The sequence below is a fragment of the Equus asinus genome, chromosome 4 (assembly GCF_041296235.1).
Source record: "Equus asinus isolate D_3611 breed Donkey chromosome 4, EquAss-T2T_v2, whole genome shotgun sequence".
Taxonomy (NCBI): Eukaryota; Metazoa; Chordata; class Mammalia; order Perissodactyla; family Equidae; genus Equus; species Equus asinus.
The window spans coordinates 24,951,524-24,969,714 of NC_091793.1; the positions used below are offsets into that span (position 1 = coordinate 24,951,524).

General features: G+C 41.8%; 1 protein-coding gene across 37 annotated transcripts in view; it reads left to right on the forward strand.

The window, feature by feature from the left end:
* Positions 1–18,191, forward strand: part of RBFOX2 (RNA binding fox-1 homolog 2) — a 264,721-nt gene that overhangs the window by 102,884 nt on the left and 143,646 nt on the right. For 3 of the 37 annotated variants that reach the window (XM_014832594.3, XM_070506966.1, XM_070506980.1), the window contains exon 1: positions 15,052–15,296. The exons of 28 other annotated variants lie outside the window; for them this stretch is intronic. In XM_014832594.3, coding sequence (XP_014688080.1) covers positions 15,282–15,296 — 15 coding nt within the window. In that variant the 5' untranslated portion in view covers positions 15,052–15,281. Of the gene's footprint in view, positions 1–14,916; positions 15,297–18,191 lie in introns of those variants that run through there. 6 more of the 37 variants (XM_070506978.1, XM_070506982.1, XM_014832597.3 and 3 more) reach the window with 5 other exon arrangements.

Below are 18,191 nucleotides of genomic sequence, written 5' to 3' on the forward strand. Positions count from 1 at the left end.
CAGGCTGGTTCCTCTCTAATGGCAAGGGCGGGTGGAGGGATGGTGGCGGTGTTGATTTCAAGCCCCTAGAGGATGAGCGTTTGGTACTAATGTTGTGCTAGAGAAATATTAAACTGTCTTTTTGCGTTCGTTCGTCCAGATTGTATTACTAAGTAGCTGGTGATTACAGAACACGGGCTCTCTTGTTCGTGAAGGTCAGAGGTTACAGTCTTCTGAGTTTGGTGGTCAAGTGTTCAGAAATATTTTACAGATTTAGTTGAAAACCTGAGCAGATGCTCCTGCTGTTGTTTACCCGTAGTGATCGGGTGACATTCTTCTCCCTTTTCCTCTTCCCCACCCCTTTGGAAACAACCAATCACGCCGCGGAATGGATTTCAGTGCCTCTCTGGCCTCCTCCCGTAAGGAGTCTGCCCAACTGCAGCTCTCCAGCTCCCGGAGCCTTGGCTGAGGCTGGGTGTTTAACTCTTGGGTGTCTGAATCGCAGGGAGCTGCTGACATTGCAGTTAGCGTGTTCCCTTGTTCACATTGATTCTCTGAGCCCATATCACATTAAACTAAGCTTGCTGTGTCCCCAAGGGAGTGGTTCTAATGAGGCAAGGTCCAATGCATTGAGCTTGAAGAAACGGATTTTAAGGCCTAATTCTGTCAATAACCAGCAGTGTAACCTTGGGAAAGTTACTTTCTCTACTTGGACTTGATTCCCTTTCTGCTAAGTTAGAGGGAAAGGAAAGGGAGAGAATGAACATTTTTGATAGAGATGTATATGCCAGCCAGCAGCATTTGATGTGTGGCTAGCCTGAGGTTTGGGGAAAAGCATTTAACCTGTATTTAGTACCTATTCTGAAGCAGTGTGCTTTTTACAGTTTGCCCTCTGCAGGGCAAATGCTGTTCATCCAATTTTCTAGATGAGAAGAGTGAAGGCTAGAGGGGCTGTCCAACTTGCGCAAGGTCACATAGCTGGGAAGGCCCATCTGGCTCTAATGCCCGCACTTTCTTCCATTCCACTGGGCTGGCTAGAAAAGCCCTAAAAGTCCTTCCAGCATTTTCATTCTAATACTCTGAAAGCTTTAACTCCTTAGTAGCTTTTAGTCCTGCCCTGTAGAAGGGCCAGACATGACTGTCTTCCCTCTCACGGCCCTGTTACTAGAGCAGGTGCATGCCTTAGACATTCCTGCCATCTCCTGAAAGCAGCAGCAGAAGGCGGTGCAGCAGCCAGTTTCCTCTTTGCTCCACAGAGAAATTCTCATCCTTTCCAGCCAGCATCTCCCCCTTCCTCAGTGTCGCCCTTTCCTCGTGCAGGTGTTTCCTTTCCTCTTTGCCTTGTGTTTGTGATAGTCGAGTATCTCTGGTTTAAGGGAGGAGTGGAATTTTGAGGAGATTAAAAAAAAAAATCTCCTTTACTCAAAGCTTTTCTGTGACTTAGACACCACAATATTGGGTTTAGTCCTACCCAGAATCCCTATGACATCCCTCCCCCCATTAGAAGCTCCTCCTTTCTTAGAGCTTTGTTTTTTCACTACAGTCCTTATAAATGATCTTAGCCATCTGGCTTAATAGGGACATCTTGCCCAATGGAAGGAACACTGTGTTTCTCTTCCTGCAGATTTTACTTTTAAATTCATGGAGAAAATAGCTTTCTTTAGATGAGTTCTTAGTGATATTCTATTGCTACCAATTTAAAATAAATTATAGTAGTAGCCCTAAAATGTCAGATTTGCCAAGGAATCATTTTCTATCTTTTGTTGCAAACTAAGAAAAATGATGGTAAGCGAATCTATTAACAATTATAACTTAGTAAGCCAGGCACTGACCTAGATGTTTTATGTACATTATTTCCAATTTTCATAATAACTCTGAGTTTATAGATGAAGAAACAGAGGTTAAGAGAGGTTGAAGTACTTGCTCAAGGTCGCAGCTAATGAGTGGTGATTTGGCAATTTGATTCCAGGTCTGTTTCACTTCCAGACTGAAATTCTTTCTTCAGACCATGCTCCCTCTGGAAAAAGGTCTTAGGGTTCATTTAATCATCCATGCCCAAGCCTCAGGTCTCACCTCCCCAGAAAATCTGTCTTCTTTTAAAAGGGAAATACCATTTTATATGATAAACTTTACAGTTGAAACAAATATTTAAGGGAAGTATTTTCTGGTCCTTTCCAGCTTTTACAATCAGGTAACTTCTACTAATGTTTAGTTCAAATTATTTTTACTGAAATTTGAATCCATCCCTTCTTGTTATAAGTGAAAATACTAAATAACTAGCTACTCATCATCAGGTACAGGAGAGTTGGGGATTTCATTGTGGATTAAGCTGGGCAGGAAGAGGTAGGCCTGAGGGAGGATAATATAGAGGTAGATGGAGAAAAGCAGAATTTTCTTGGAGGTAAGGCAATGTTATCATCTGCCCCATTATTTGATACATCCTGTGTTCACCCTAACCCTAGCCCTACCCTTCCCTTATGAATATGCATTAGAACATTTAATAACACAAGCAAAGCGTTCTGAGATTAACTTAAAATTAAAGCAAGACTAAATCTCCTGCACTCCTAGCAGGAAATTCACGTAAAACACTGATCCCCAAATGCGCTTGAAGCTGGCTCTCTGAACACCTGAGAATGATGGTGGGAATCCAATGAAAGGTGGGTTTCTCTTACTGAACGGCCTGTTTTCAGGACTTGCTTGTGGTTCAATTCTGCTACAGTTATGGTGCCCCTTCCCAGCTGTCTGCAGTGAGAGATTCACAGGAGAGAAGTGTGTTCACGACGTTGTCTCCACCGTCCAGTTCAGTCTCACAAATACTTCGACGTTGTTTCCTGTGTGCCTGTTTTATGCCGATCACTTGGCATGAATCTGATGATACTGAGATGAAGAAGACGTGCTCATTGCCCTTTAGGAGCTCATAATTGAGTGGAATTTGCAGTCTCGTTCAGGATACAAGACCTACAAACATGGAGTTAATAACAAAGGGCAGTATATGCTTAAGATTGTAAAAAAAATAAGTGAACCAGGGACAGCAAATTTTACTGGAGTTGAGGTGAAAGAGATTAGGGTTTTCCAGAGCAGTAAAGGCAGGGTTCATTTACAGTTTCCTCCAGGGTGTAGGGTGGGACAGGGCAGGGGCGAGATGGGATATGGGTCATGCCACTGCTAGTGAAAGAAAACAATGACAATAGTTCCCTGAGTTAGGGTAAGGTATTTACCTTTCTAGAATTGCTGATGTACATAGCCGGAGACTGGGGGAGGAAGACTTCGCCAATCAGCATTGCAAGTGGGGAATGTAAAGATGCCAGCAGCTGCTGTTAAAGCAGCGACAACTCCATCCCTGAGGCGGTCGCAAGTTTTAGGAAAAATTTAATAAAGCTCTTATATTTACCTTTCGGTTCCCTGGTTAGCTTTTGAGTACAATACTCTCTATATTAGAAACCCCTAGACATTTATTCTTGTTGGGTTTTTAAAAGATAGGAAACTTTAGGCTAAATCATACACAGATGAAGACTTCAGGCCCATTTACCATATTCAAGGCTCGTAGCAATATTCTTGATGATTGCTGAATATTTATGCTGGGCCCTCCCCAAAAGCCCACCAAATGAAGAACTCTTTTCCCCTTTTTAGGTTCCTGAAACTTAGCTTAAACTCTCCAATGGGAGAAGGCTTAGGGAAAGGAGATTATTCTTTCCTTCTCCCTTTCCCCCACTCGTAGTAGCTTAACTTAAGTACCCTGTGGAGATAAAGATAAATGTGAGAAACTTCAGGATGAAAAGAACATTAGAGACCAGAGGAGGCAGGGGAGGTCATATCAGGCTTAAAGTGGAAACTATGTCACAACCTAAGCAAGGAGCAACTGATAGGTCTATAAATAGGATTTTATCTCCTCATAGAAAATTTTTGGCATGGTTGTAGCTTCCCATGTGGGGGACTGTTATATTTACTAAAAATAAACTGTGTTTCAGAAATGATTAAAGTCCCACTGAACTCATTTACGTTATTAAGAGTGTAGTCATAGCCTGAAAATAAGCTTATAGAGTTTGGCATGTACTAACTTTTGGGAGAACTTTGGTATTGAAGCCGTCAGTTAGATCTGGGATAGAATGGTCTGGTCCATTCTAGCATGGATTGGATAGATTACTTTCTCAGAAGATAATGTGATTTCAGTTTTTTCTGCTAATTCGAAAGACTCTCAACCTGCAGTCATTCATTCAGACTCATAAATAGGCATGATAAGATAAGTATGTCACCTCGGAAAGGTAGAGTAGTTCTCATTCTCCAGCAATCTTATTGCTTAATTAAAGCTGCTTGGATTTGGCCATTCAGAGCAGAAGGGGCTCGGCAGTACCCTTGGTGTCCCTTCTTGGGAACAGAAACCTTCAAGCTGTCCAAATTTGTTTCTCACACTCCCATTCTCCTGATTATAGCCCTTTAAATTGTGTAGCAAGTTCTTGGCACCTATCTGCCTGTCAGCTAATCTCTGACACCCCTGAATAGCTTGTTTTCTTCCTATGAGTACATTTGAAATTAGCAAACAGCATCTATTAATTTTAGTACCCTGTTAGAAGATCTATGAAAAGCTGAAATTTGGCAAGTTGTAGAATTACTTAAAGTATGTTTCTCAAAGTTATTTGACTGTGGAATACTTTTCGAAGTATAATTAATTGAACAACACAGCACAGTATGACTCATGTACAATGTGCGTGTGGGTTAAAGTAGTCATCAGAAATGGTCTCATAGATGAGTTAATGGCTTCAAGAAGTGAATTCATTTGCTTTTTGTCAGACTTCGAAACATGTTTTGGAGAAGTTAGATCATTTTTAAGCACAAAAGTGGAAGAGTTTAAGCCATTTTGTTTTAAATATACTGCCTATGCCTTAGTACTCAGGTTAAAAATAGTCTTTCTGCATCGCAGGACCCGTGTACATGTATTTAGTATTTTTATTTTGAATGAATAAATTGTAGAAGAAAAATATTGTTAGCATCAATTTAAAAATTGTTGGATTACCTGTTGACAACTTGTGAAAGACTGAAACAGGATCGTATATTTCAGCTGCCTCGTGTTCACTAATTGCTTTAAACCTTTTGCTGCTGTTGTTCTCTCTCCTTGCAACCACTTACCTGCCTTCTTTGCCTTCTTTCGAGAAGGCCACTGAAGTTCCTAATGTAGTATTTTCTGAACGATAAAGAGATAAGGGAGTTGGTGAAAGAAGTTGGGCAAGTTCACAGAATTCCTTGGGCCCCAAACCCAAGTTTCTGTCTATTTAATTGCTTTCATCTAATTTTTGTTTCGTGACTCACACCAGTTGGCTGTTACAGTGGTAATTGTCATGGTAATGATAATATCTAATGCTCTATTTACAGAATAGTTAACATACTCTATTTTCTTTGGGTCTGACAACATCCCTGTGAAGTAGGCATTATTACCCTCATTTTACAGATGACAAATATGAGAGTATATATTCATTACTAGAATTCAGGAGTTGTTAACTTAAAATTTTATTTATGTCATTTTGGTGTGGGATGGTTAGAGACAGTAGATTAGGGGGGTGGACTAGTTGACTTTTTGGCCTAGAATTCCAGCCTAGACATTTCAAGATTCTTTGACAATCTCTGTCTTAATCTCAGGCCTGCCCTCTACTAATGTGTGTAGAGCTTTCTGTTGTTTCAAAAGAAATTGAATTTTGATGTGTAAATTACAGTAAAATAATTTGCTATTGAAAACATCCTTAGAATTAACCTCAGCTGCATATAACAGAAATCCTCTCCACCCCCCCCCCCTCCAAGTGGCTTAAACAAGAGAGCGGTTTTTATGTCTTTCACAAAAAAGAAGCCTGGAATTAGGCAGTCTGGGGTGATGTGGTGCTCCATGGTTATCAAGGATCCAGGATCCTTAACTGCTCTTTGCTTCTCTGTCTGTAGGATGTGGCCCACATGGTTGCTACAGCTCCAGCCATCATTCCCGCATTACCATGAAGCAGTTTGGAGGAGGAAAAGAGGCCCCCTCCCCTACTTAAGAAGACTTCCAGGGAGTCCCACATAACATTTCTACTAATAGCTCATTGGCCAGAACTTAGTCTTATGGCCACACCCAGCTGCATTCCCAACCTCAGGGACTGGCTGACCTTGCCTCCCCATGGTACAGGAGACCATTCTGTGGCTCCCTGGGAGCTTTTCAACCAATCTCTGCTGTATTATCCAATCAAATGAGTTTTTTCTTGAGATGTATACATATTTATGCAAACTTTTACTTTAAAAAGTTAATGTGAGATAATCACAAGGATCATTGCAGTTTCTGTTTAAGTTCAACTTTGAGTTTTTTGAAATCAGCTAGTTTATTGGCATTTCAAATAGTATAGAGTGAGCATTTTAGTAAGAATAAACTATGTGTTAAATATTTAGATGTCTAGTCATTGGTAAAAGGAAAAGCGTTCTTCCGTCAGTGTTTTGAAACCTGGATAAGCCATTAGATTATACGTTTCTTGGGGATAGAGAACTTTTAAAAAAAGTTTAAGATTATTATTGTTTTTTGTATAAATAATACATTTACATGCTTCAATATTCAAAAGGTAAAAATAGTCATATAGTGAAAAGTTGCTCCTCAGTTCCTGTCTTGAGTCCCCCAGTCTTTCCTCTAGAGGCAATGGGTGTTTTACCTTTTTGTGTGTAATTCCTTTTTTTCTTTATTAATTCAATGGTACTGTGCTGTATATTGTTCTGAACCTTTCTTTTATCACTTAAAGATATGTAGTCGAGTGTTTCATAACAGTATTTTAAGAGCTTCCTCATCCTGTCCCCACCCCCCAAGGCTATCCAGTGTTCTAGTGTAGGGATGGCCCATAATGCATTAAACAGAAGGATCTTAGCTGATTCTTGTATCTGCACCTGCTCTGTAGGCAACATTCATTCATACTAGTGAAACTGAACTCCTGAATTGAATTTGAGTATGCAGAATATTTTAAGAATGAGTTATTTTTGGTGATCGAGTATTCCAACTAACTGAGAGGATTTTCCCTTCTTTAAGCACCAAGATGTTTAAGATTTAGCTATTTTGGAAATAAAGCTTTCTAAAATGTGTTATATAGCTATACAATTTATTTCTTCTTAACAGTATAATAGTAAATTCTTAATGGTTTCAACAAAGTTGTCAACATCAGTAATTGTTTAGGACTATAAGAGAGTGGTATGTCAGGAGCTTTTGCTGGTTTTGCCTTACTAAAGGGACCCATTTTGATATCTGTCTGCTTTTGATATCTTATCTGCTTTTTAGATTTTTTTCTCGTGTTCTCCCTTGCTCCTGATGTGGTTGCCTCTAACATAATATTCTCTTTCTCCTGGTACTTATTCCCTACTGCTTCCTAGCTCTTTTTCCTAATTTGCTTTTTAAATTTTCAATAGGCAGGTATCCAGATAACCAGGACAGAAATATTTCTAAAATAAAAATAAATAGATTCAGAGAGAAGGACTGGCAGAGCTTTCCTGCTGATGAAAGTGCATGAACATTTTGATATTCTGGCTACTTAGAGGGCCTTTGCTTCCTGGTTATTACCGTGTTCTAGAACAGCTCTGTCCAACAGAACTTTCTGTGACAATGGAAATGTTTTACATCTGCCCTGTCCATCATGATAGCTACTAGTCTCATGTGGCTCTTGACCACTTGAAATGTGGCTAGTGTGACTGAAGAACTGAAAATTTAATATTAATTAATTTAATTAAATTCAAATAGCCACATGTGACTAACTAGTGGCTGCTGTGTTAGATGCATGCTTCTAGACTCTAGATAATTAACTTCTATACAGCAAGCTTGATTATAGTGGAGTGTAGATTGGGATGCAATCATTTTATTGTGCTGAGCAGAAAACATTGATAGTATTAGAAGGGAGGCAGTTTGGAATATGATACTCAAATTAGCTTAAAGTAAATGATTAAATTAGAACTGCTTTTTCATATTAATATTATGATTATTTCAGACTAACATTCTAAAGCTATTGGTGCTGGCATGTATTTATGGTTTGTAGCTATGATAAAACTTTGAGTCCTTTTGGTAACTAGGATGCAATTAGTTGCACTCTAACTTTATTTATAGGACTTGGTTAGACAGTTGCCTGAGTGCCAGAAACTCCTACAAATAACTTTGACCTTCCCTAACAGAAAGGCAAGGGATAAAATGTTCTGTAGTGGAAGATCTCAGTTGTATATGATATACACAAAAACACTACTTTCTAATGAAGAAAATCTGCAACAAATAAGAAAACAAATGAATAAACACGTAAATTAATTATAGATTTTGATACCTGCTAGGAAGAAAATAAACCGAGTAGAGTAATAGAGAATATCAGCTTGTGGGGAAGGACCTCCAACTAGATAGGGTGGTCTGGGGAGTTTTGTTTGCGGAGGTGTTATTTAGCCTGAGATCTGAAAGATGAGAAGGAGCCAGCCTTGCAAAGAATGAAGGCAGGATGAAGAGAGATTTCAAGAGCAGGGAGTGAAGGGGCTAAAAAGGTGCTGTGGAGAGGATGGACTCACTCTGGATCAGCAGCTGCCAGAAGATCAGTATAGTTAGAGGATAGTGATTGAAAGGGAGCTAATGAGAAGAAATGAGGTTTGAGAGGCGGATACCCAGCAGATCATACAGGACCTGAAAGACTATTGTAAGGACTTCGTATACAAAAAATTTTTAAGTGTCATGTGAAGCTATAGAGTTAGAGGAGTGATGTGATCTGATTTTTGTTTTAGGAAGTCCCTCTGGCTGCTGTGTGATGAATATGTTGAAGGGGAGCAATGGTGGCAGTGGAGGAACTATTGCAATGTCCAGGAAAGAGATGAATGTAGCTTAGGCTAAGGTGATGGAAGTGGAGATCAAGGAAGTCACACAGGGCTTGCTAATGCATACGATGTGAGGCGTGAGGGATAAGAGAAGGGTCTCTGGCTTTGATAATAGCCAGGTAGGTTTTTTCTTTTTTTTTTTTTGCTGACAAAGATTCACCCTGAGTTAACGTCTGTTGCCAAGCTTCCTCTTTTTGCTTGAGGAAGATTGGCCCTGAGCTAACATCTATGCTCGTCTTCCTCTATTTTGTATGTGAGTTGCCACCACAGCATGGCTGCTGACAAGTAGTGTAGGTCTGTGCCCAGAAACTGAACCCAGGCCGCCAAAGCAGAGTGTGTCGAACTTAACCATTAGGCTACAGGGCTGGCCCCAACCAGGTAGTATTCTTATTGAAGTAGGGAACACCAAGGGTATGCCAGATTTCAGGGGCAGTGGTGGTAGAGAATTAAGAGCCCAGTTGTGGGCATGTTATGTTTGACATGCTTGTGAGACAGCTAAGTAATCAGATTGGAGCATGAGAAGAGGTCTAGAGTAGGGATATAATTATTAGCATATTGATGGTGTCTGCAGCTATGGGAATGGATGAGACAACTCAGAGAGAGAAGAGGATGACCCAAGATTGAGCCCCAAGGAATACCTCCTTTTTAGAGGTCTGTTGGGAGAGAGGCCAGAAAAAGATACTTAAAAGGAAGTACTCAGCGATGCAGGAAGAAAAACCGGATTGTAGTATTTCAGAAGCTAGAAGAAGAGAATGTTTTAAGAAGGTTACCAACTTTGTCGAACCCTGCTAAGAGGTCGTAAGTTGAGGACAGCAAAATGCCCACTGGCTTAGGTAGCGTGGAAGTAGTTGACATGGACCAGTTGGTTTAATGGAATGGAGGGCTTCGAGACTTTGAGGAAATTGAAGAAGAAGTGGAAACAGCTGTAGACAACTTCTTTGAGCAGTTTTACTGTGGAGTGGTGAACACGGAAATGCTGGAGAGCTGAAGGGAGGTGAGGGACTGAAGGAGAATTGTTTTAAAACAATTTAGCTCATTTAGTCACTCACCTGTTGTTGGGCATTTATGTTCTTAAAGGTTTTTGCTCTTCCAGATTGCTGCAGTGTGCCACCTTCTACGCTTACGGGGGTTTTCTAAGGTAGGTTCCTTGCTGAGCCACAGGCCATGCGCATTTCAGAATTTAGTAGATATTGCCACACGGACTTCCAGAATGGTGATACCAACGTACGCTTTGCCCATCGGTGTATGAGAGCAGAGGGGAGGTTTTCTGAAGATGGACGTATGTTTGTTTGCTGGCATGACAGTGATGAGTAGAGGGGGAGACATGGATGATGCAGGAGAAGAGTGGATGGTTAACAGAGTGGCACAGTCCTTCCTTCATTGTAACGCATGTAAGGAGGAGGCAATGCTCGCATTTCTAGGTAGGATTGCAGATTGGTGGATGGAAGAGACTGTCTGAATGCTTCTCTTTTAAGATGAAATATTTGGATAGAGCAACAGCTGCAAGTTGGGTGGGAGGAAGAGAATGAAGTAGGTTTGAAGAGAAGGTAAGAGATAGTCATTTGGTGAGCGGGAAAGCTTACACAGGCCGCTTTGGTGGGATTGCTTGGCATTGCCGAGTGTTCCCTTGAGGTCTGTGATCATGAATATATAGTGAAGTCTGTCAGCTTGGTTATGTGACTTTTCTCCAGCAACCTTTAGCTGATTGGGCACAGGCACAGAGAGGGCAGATAATGCATTTAACCAGGATTGGAGTTTGCCAAGTGGCAGTGATAGAGAAGACAAATGATTCGAGGGGATTTGCAAGGAAGGGATTATAATTATGGACCATGGAGTCAAAGTTGGATATAGGGAGTGGAAGACAGGACTTGAGTGGGTAGATAATGAAAAAGTGGTTGGGATGGGGCCTTCATGAGGTCAACAGTTGTAGTGGAGGGGATACCAGAGCAAGTTAGTGAAAGTATGGGAGGTTTTTTGAGAGTTTGATTGAAACCTAATAAGGAAAAACAGAGCTCTCAAGATAATTCATTTTCCTCTTTTAGGGATGGTTGCTCTGGGTTCTCTAAAAACTGGAGGCAAGAGCTTTAACAAATCTGTTTGCCTGTGGCTTTTCTGAGAGGTGAGCTCTAAGATCTACCCTCTTCTCCATGTGTGCATCCAGGAGCTCACTGCAGACACCATAGAAAGTAACCACAGTTCACAAGAGCTTTCTAGAACCGCTCTTAACGACCACATCAGTCATAGCAGCAGCACCTGGCCAGAGCCACAGCCTTTGGAAGCTCATGTACGCTGTGTGGACACCGAGTTCCAAACTTCATCTCTATCACTTATTGTTTGAAGTCTTGGTAATGGCCAGAGATAGAGTGCAGGGTTACATCCAGGGTAAAATTTCCAGTGACTTTGTCAGTTTTGATTTGTTTTTATCAGTAAATAAGTGTGGTGTAGTTGAAATCATCTAGGAGTCTAACAAATTTGTGTTCAACTTTTAGCTCCTTTACTCACGAGCTATGAGACCATGGGCAAATTGTTTAACCATTGAGCACCAATTTCCTTTTATGTATTAAAGAGATAAAGTAGGGCCTACCTTACAGAGATACATCAGCAGGAAGGGGTGGAATACTGCCTCCCTAGTTAGTCTTCCAGAATGGTTTCCATCCCCTAACTGGAAAGTCGCAACTGTATCTACTCCTGTCTTCCTTGAGTCTCTGCTGCTGCTGGTGACAGTGCTCTATCTGGCCCAGCTTCTCAGACTTGAATGTGCGTGGAATCACCCGGGACTTTTGTTACCGTGTTCATTTTGATTCAGTGATTGTAGGATGGGGCCTGAGATTCTTCATAACGAAGAAGCTTCCAGTTGATGGTAATGCTGCTGATGCTGGTCCATGGGTCACATTTTGAGTGGCAAATTCTACTAGAGAACTGCCCTGTGGGAATCCTAGCTATTTTAAGCTGAGAGGAAATGAGGTTAAAAGAGCCCCATCTTTTCAACTTTGTTGTTTTTTAAGTCAAATTCAGGTGGACCTTATATGGCCCATTTCTATGGCTCATTGTTGTGGTGAGTCTGTATGGTCTCTCCCACTCCTGAAAGTGAAAGGAGTATAAATTATGTACAGAGGGTTGCTTCAAATTGCTTTTGAAAAATTCTCAGTGCCTGATTTCTCAGGTATATGTTTTTGAAATTGCGTTGGCTCCTTAGATGTACACACTTCCCCCACCAGCCTTTCGCACCCACAGGGAAACTGGCATAAAATATGCAGTCTCTTGAATTATTAGACTTTGAGGCCGAGAATCTAAAATGTGGCCCCAAACCCTTTCTGCCCACCAGACTCTTCACATTACAAGATCCAGCATGAAAGCAGGAATTCAGGATGTGTTATAAGGTTAGAATTACTGGCAGCCACCCATATTGCTGTCCCAGATAATCTGATTTTTCTTTCTTAGAACAAGCATGCCAGACTTCGTCTGTGGGCCCTCCCTAGAAGAGTTCCTTCTCTGATGCTCAAATCCACACGTTCTCTCCTCTGAGCTAATGTGGAGGCTGATAAGCTTCAGTGTACTGTCACGCAGTCTGATAAAATGTTCTCCAGACAGAATGAAGTATCTGTGCGTCTTAATCCTAGGTATAGGACTGTGATCCTTCTCCGAGTGTCTTCCTAGTGAGGAATTAATATACCTTTGTCTCTCTTCATCTGAATCCTGCGTTGCGATAAACCACAGGTTTCCTTATTTGACTTTGATGGTTTGAAATGATTTTTTTTCTCCGACCTCTTTGTTTCCTTTTTTTTTTAAGGTAGGGAAATGCGGACGTGCAGGAGCATGAATAAAAAAGATTCACTTAGCTCGACTGTGGGTTTTGGGAGGTTTTTTGTGTGTGTGAAGAAGACACACAGAAGAGCTTGATTTCTAACCAGACCATCCACTTCAGTTCTTAAAATTATGATCAGAAAAGGAAGGGATACTTTTAGAGTAGGAATTTACCAACTCTCCCTGTGATTGCAAAGAAGTTTGTAATGGTTCCACTCAGGGGAGTTTTGAAGATAGTTTTCAGAGTTCTTCTGACATATTTAAACTTTCTTTATTTCATTTTGAGCATCTTTTTTCTCTTACTTTGCTCTGGGAGAGCAGGGTGTCTATCCCATCTCGAACTTGATTTAAAGATGACACCATAAAGTGGCAAGGTGTGAAATTTTATTGTGTTTGTTTTTTGATACTTGGTTAAGAATGAATGAGTATTAACAATTCTGTGTCTTCAGAGAGTTTAAATGAACTAACTCTTAACAGTGTGGTTTTAACACAGTTACATAGCATGGAGTGTAGGGAAGTCTGGTGACTTAAGCTGTAGGACAAGAACTATGAAACTAGAGAGGAAAGTTGCATATAAAAATTGATTATGGACTGTAAAAGATTCTAAGTAACAGTTATGGAAAGTCAAGATTTGTTTTCCTGTTAATAAAAAAGGTTGTCTCAGTTTTAGACTTGGAGGTTCTTACTCTTTTGTACTGAAAATGAGGTAATCCTGCCTTCAGAGGAACTGAGAGGTTCTGCGTAAAGAAAAAGACAAGGTTGGGCGAGGCTCAGAATACGTGCCCCACCTCTCCAAGCTTAAGTCAGCTGGGAGTTTAAGGTGGCAGGAGAGAAAAGATCAAAAGCTCTCTTGCGGAAGGCACACTAAAGTGTGGAAGAAAAGGAAAAGTGACTTGACTTCTGCCCTAAGAGAGAAAGCAGCTCGCCTGCAGCAGGTGCCTGAGACCCGCGCCCTGCAGCGGCCGGGAGTAGGCAGGGAGAGTGAACGTCCAGCACCTGCGTGGGGCCTGCCTTGAGTGTGAGGCTTGCAGACCTTACTTGGAGATTTTATAAGCAGGAGAGAGCTGTTTCAGCTTGTCTGCGGGGAACAGAGCCCTGAGGCAGCTGGAAGGTGGTAGGCCTTTTGTTTTTGTTTTATTTCGTTTTTCCTTTAATGAGTTATAGGGGTGAAATCGTTCTCAAAACTCACAACTCTTTGAGAATGTACTGTCCACCTACTGTGTGCTAGGTATTATACAAATGACTCTGTGGCCAAAAATAGATGAACTCTGCCCTTAAAGATGTGGATAAAGGCGATAAGATTGGTAGGTACGCGAATACCTGTAGTAGTAACTGGCAGAGGCGGTGAATGTCGTGTTAGAAACACCAGGCTTACAGAGCGGGGCTGTGTTACAGCGAGGCTGGGCCTTTCAATTTAAACATGGAACAATGGGTAGTGCAGTACGGAAAGAGCATGGGCACTGGCGTAGGGAGGAGAGGTTAGTTGTTTTCTGATTAAAAACCAGTAGGACAGATGATTTCATAATACTTGTTCACCACTGAAGATATAATGGTTAAAAATATTCCTGGTATATAGGCGGCACTTAATAAATGTTTGAGCTGAAGTAAATTAGTGTGGTCAGCAGGGACATGGCAGATCGCTTGCATGGTTCATTTGGTCTAATTACAAGAACTCCAAAAAGAATGTTATACCCAGGTTTTGGATGAGGAAACAGAAGCTTAGACAGGCTAGATAACTTTCCCCAGGCCGTCACGATAGGAGTTGTAGACCCAGTTTTCACACTCAGGCTTTGTACCTTGCCCTGTCTTCATGCCTAGTAAAGAATCTGCAACATGGTAGGGGCTCAAAATCCACTTCACTCTAAAATCCATGTCCTTTCTCTCTTCAGAAGGGAGGCCATGTTGATCTGAACTATGGTGATAGTAATAAAAAAGATGAAAACCTATTTGAGTTTATATATAATTTTTCATATGTTTTAAAAACTTCTAAGATTCAGGATTATTAGTGGCGAAACTATGTGAAGAACAGTGGTGTAAGGCTGACGCTGCGGGGAGGGAATGGAGGCTCTGAGCAGGTTCTCTGTTCATGCGTGGCTTCTGCAAGGGTCTCCAGAAGAACTGGGGCGGAGGGGGAGCTTGGCTCACTCCCCTTGGCCTTGGAGGGCAGAGTTTTTGATTGCTTCATTCATGTTTAAGGAACCCATCTTAAGCTAGTTTATGTCTAGCAGCAGAAACTGGTGCTGGTGGTTTATTACCAACCCCACCCATCCCTGCCTTTTGCAATGATCTCTGTGAGTGATGATTGTGTTTCTAGAAGTAGAATGACAGAGAGAGATTCCCTGAAGGCAAATACAGAGAGAGTGTGCTGTACACTCCAGTTCAGACACACGGGGCTGGGAACTCCCAGAGAGAGAGAGAGAGAGAGAGAAAGGGAGGGAGGGAGGGTGAGAGGGAGGAGAGAGAACAACAGAACAGTCAGCTGGAGAGGAGGGAGGAGGGGGAGAAGACCGGTTGTTTTAGATTTTTAAACTCAAGTAATTTGGGGGGGGTTTCTCCCCACCCCGAACCCTTGCCCCCCCATTCTGGCACCTCCTTTCCTGCAGTTCACTGAAGTGCCTTTTTGCAGTCCAGGATCAACTGACCGCTGAGTTTGAGCAGCCCGGTCTGACATGATGTACCTCTGGGTGAGTACAGAGTGCTGTGGTGAGGGTTCGCACTTGCACATATAAGGAGTGGAAAGCTGCGAGATTCTGCTCTTGCACAAATGGCCTTCCCCACGGAGCACAGACTGCCACATCCCCTTCTACTCATAGGTGTTAGGTTTTTAAAACCCAGCAGTGATTGTGACATTGGTTTTCTAATGTTGTTTATCTTGTTAGACCTAGGCGCGAGTGCCGCGCTCCCAGTGCAGTGCCATCCCCTGGGCTTGCTAGGTTTGGAGAAGGCAAATGGGGCTGGTGGAACGAGCCAGTCGCTTTAGGGGCTTCCCTCTTCTGGTGGGTCAGGATCGGCCTGTGTTTTGTTTTGGGGCACTGACGTTGATAATCAAACCATGTCTTTAGATATTGAGAGCCAATAGGTGGCGTGATTCTTAATTAGGAATAAGCTTTTATAAGTTTTTATCTAATAGTCTTTATTGTCCTTCACAGTAGTCTTATGATGTAGGTCACTGTTGTTATTAAAATTTTATGAGGAAAGTAATTAAGTCACAAAGAGTGACTTGCCCATAGTTAGAAACCAAGTCTCTAGCAGCTAGGATAGTAATTAATAACCAGACATTAATACAGCTTTTATATTAGCCAGGAACTTAATACCTTACATTATTTTAATTTATTGCTAACTACGGCATTGTAATTTGGGATGGAGGGAAACATACGGGGATTAGAGAGGTTTTTAAATTATGAAATGTGATACCTTTTAGGAGAGTGACAGGGAAAATAAATAATACAAGAAAAAAAGCCCCTGCTTTTAGTTGTGGAAACAAGAACATGTATAGTCCCTTGCAAAGATGGCGGTATCCTCTTGGGCAGACAGCTGTTGTGTGTTGCTAAGGGAGTGTCCTGGATGTGATGCCCTTGGATACTGGCCAGCTTTTTAAAGTTTCACTTTGCCCTTTGCCCTTCAGCCTAGATGTCTGGAATTGCAGAAGCCTACTTGGCTCAAGCAGGCTAAATTTATAAATATCAGACGGCAGAATTTTAACTAGGTTTAAGGAGATCGAGCTTGGTCAGAGTGTGTGTGTGTGTGTGTTGGGAGTGGCTTCTTTTCCTGCTTCTCCCTTCATATTTGAATATGACCTTGAAATGTAATTTCTTCTCCTCTATTGATTTATTTTTGTAGTAGCTGTAAGAGGTCAAAGGACTTTTCTGACACCCTTATGTGCTTTCAGTAGTTTTCATCTCCCTGTGAACTAGGCCTCTGCGTCGAGGGTCTCTGCAGCCTTGTTGATGGCACTGATCGGCTGTCTGTTGACCAGAGGATGGGTTATTCTGTCTTTTGAATTGTTTGAAGAGGAGCTATGAAAGGAAGCAAGTTAAGTTAGTCTCATTTCCACTCATTTACGTTTGATGAAAGCAGACAGTCACAGTCTCCTCAGTTATTTCTTATATTACATTTATTTGTAAATTTACCTTAGTCCCCTTTGCTTGTTAGCCCCAGAACAGAGCTTCCCAACTGGAGTACCACATGTTGGATTGAGGTTCATGTATGCCAAGATAACTATTTCCCTCAACCCTTGGAGCAGCCAGGCGGGGCCTAGGATTCCTCTGGTCACTAGGACCGTGGCTTTCTAGTTTGCCACTTGCTGCCATAAAAATATTACCATTTTCTCTGTGTGCCATGGCACCTGAAAGTTTGGGTAGCAGTGTCTAGAGGACAAAAAGTGTGTCAGCTCTCTCTTTTTATTATCCACATCATCTCGTCCAATGCTGCACACATTTGTTGGATTCATTGAAAATGCCCAGAAGGAGCCATAGCTGCATGACACCCAGATATCAAGAAGGAAATCTAAGTGGTCAAGCATTAAGGGGAGGCACTGAGGGCGTGCTGTGGAGAAAACTTACTGGATGAGGAGTAGGAAATCAGAGTTTTGTCCAGGCCAGGGCCCAGTCAGGAGGCACTGGGCAAGCACTTAACTGTTCTGGTCTCAGTTTCCACATCCATGAGTTACGTCTTCTGAGTCTAAAATTCTCCAAATTTTGTGTAGCAGTATATATGCCAGGAAGACACTCAACCATGCAAGAATGTTGAGGTCCTGGAAAGCGGGAGAAAGCTGTGAACCACACTTCACCTCCATTGCCTGCTTGGTTTGGTAGCAGCCGTGATTGAAGGCACTGTTCTGGCTGTTCTAGAAAAGTGACTGAACTGTGTTCGCTTGTCAGTGCCTCTGAGCAGTGTGAACATTCTTAGAACCTGTGGAGCTGCAGACTGAGTTAGAGCTCATCCCAGCGTTTGGGTGTGTGGTTAGATGCGCTTCGTTAGTTGCTCCTGTGTCTAGAACTCTGAGAGAGAATACCGCCTGTGCTCTATAGATGCCTCTTGTCTAGATCTTCTCCCACGTTCCTGTTGAGTCACCGTCCTTGTTAGTGAATTTGGTAGCATCAGGGACAGCATGGTAGGTGCAAAGAATATGGGTTTGAGAGACTTTACTAGGCCTAAATCCCACCTCTGTCATTTCCACTTGTGTGGCCGTGAACAAATCACTTAACCTCTCTGAACCTCAGTTTTTTCATTTGTCACGTAGGGAAAATAATGCCTAATTCATGGGATTACTGTGAAGATTTGGAATAATCTATGAAGCCTGCTTCATATAGTGTATGGCACAGAGCAGATGCTCATAAATAACTGGTGCGAGCCAGCTTTTTGCTTTGAACATTCGCATAGACAGACTGCTCACCACCTCAAAGTGTGTTTTCTAGCATGTTAAGGATGGCTTTGGATTCATGTAGGGAGAATTTGATAGACACATACTAGTTTTATGTGAAACGTCTCCCCTTAATCAGTATTTAAGTACTTGGCGACTGACGAACTCTCATTAAAGTTGCTTCCTGACAGAGAACATTCCCATTATTTTTTCTAAA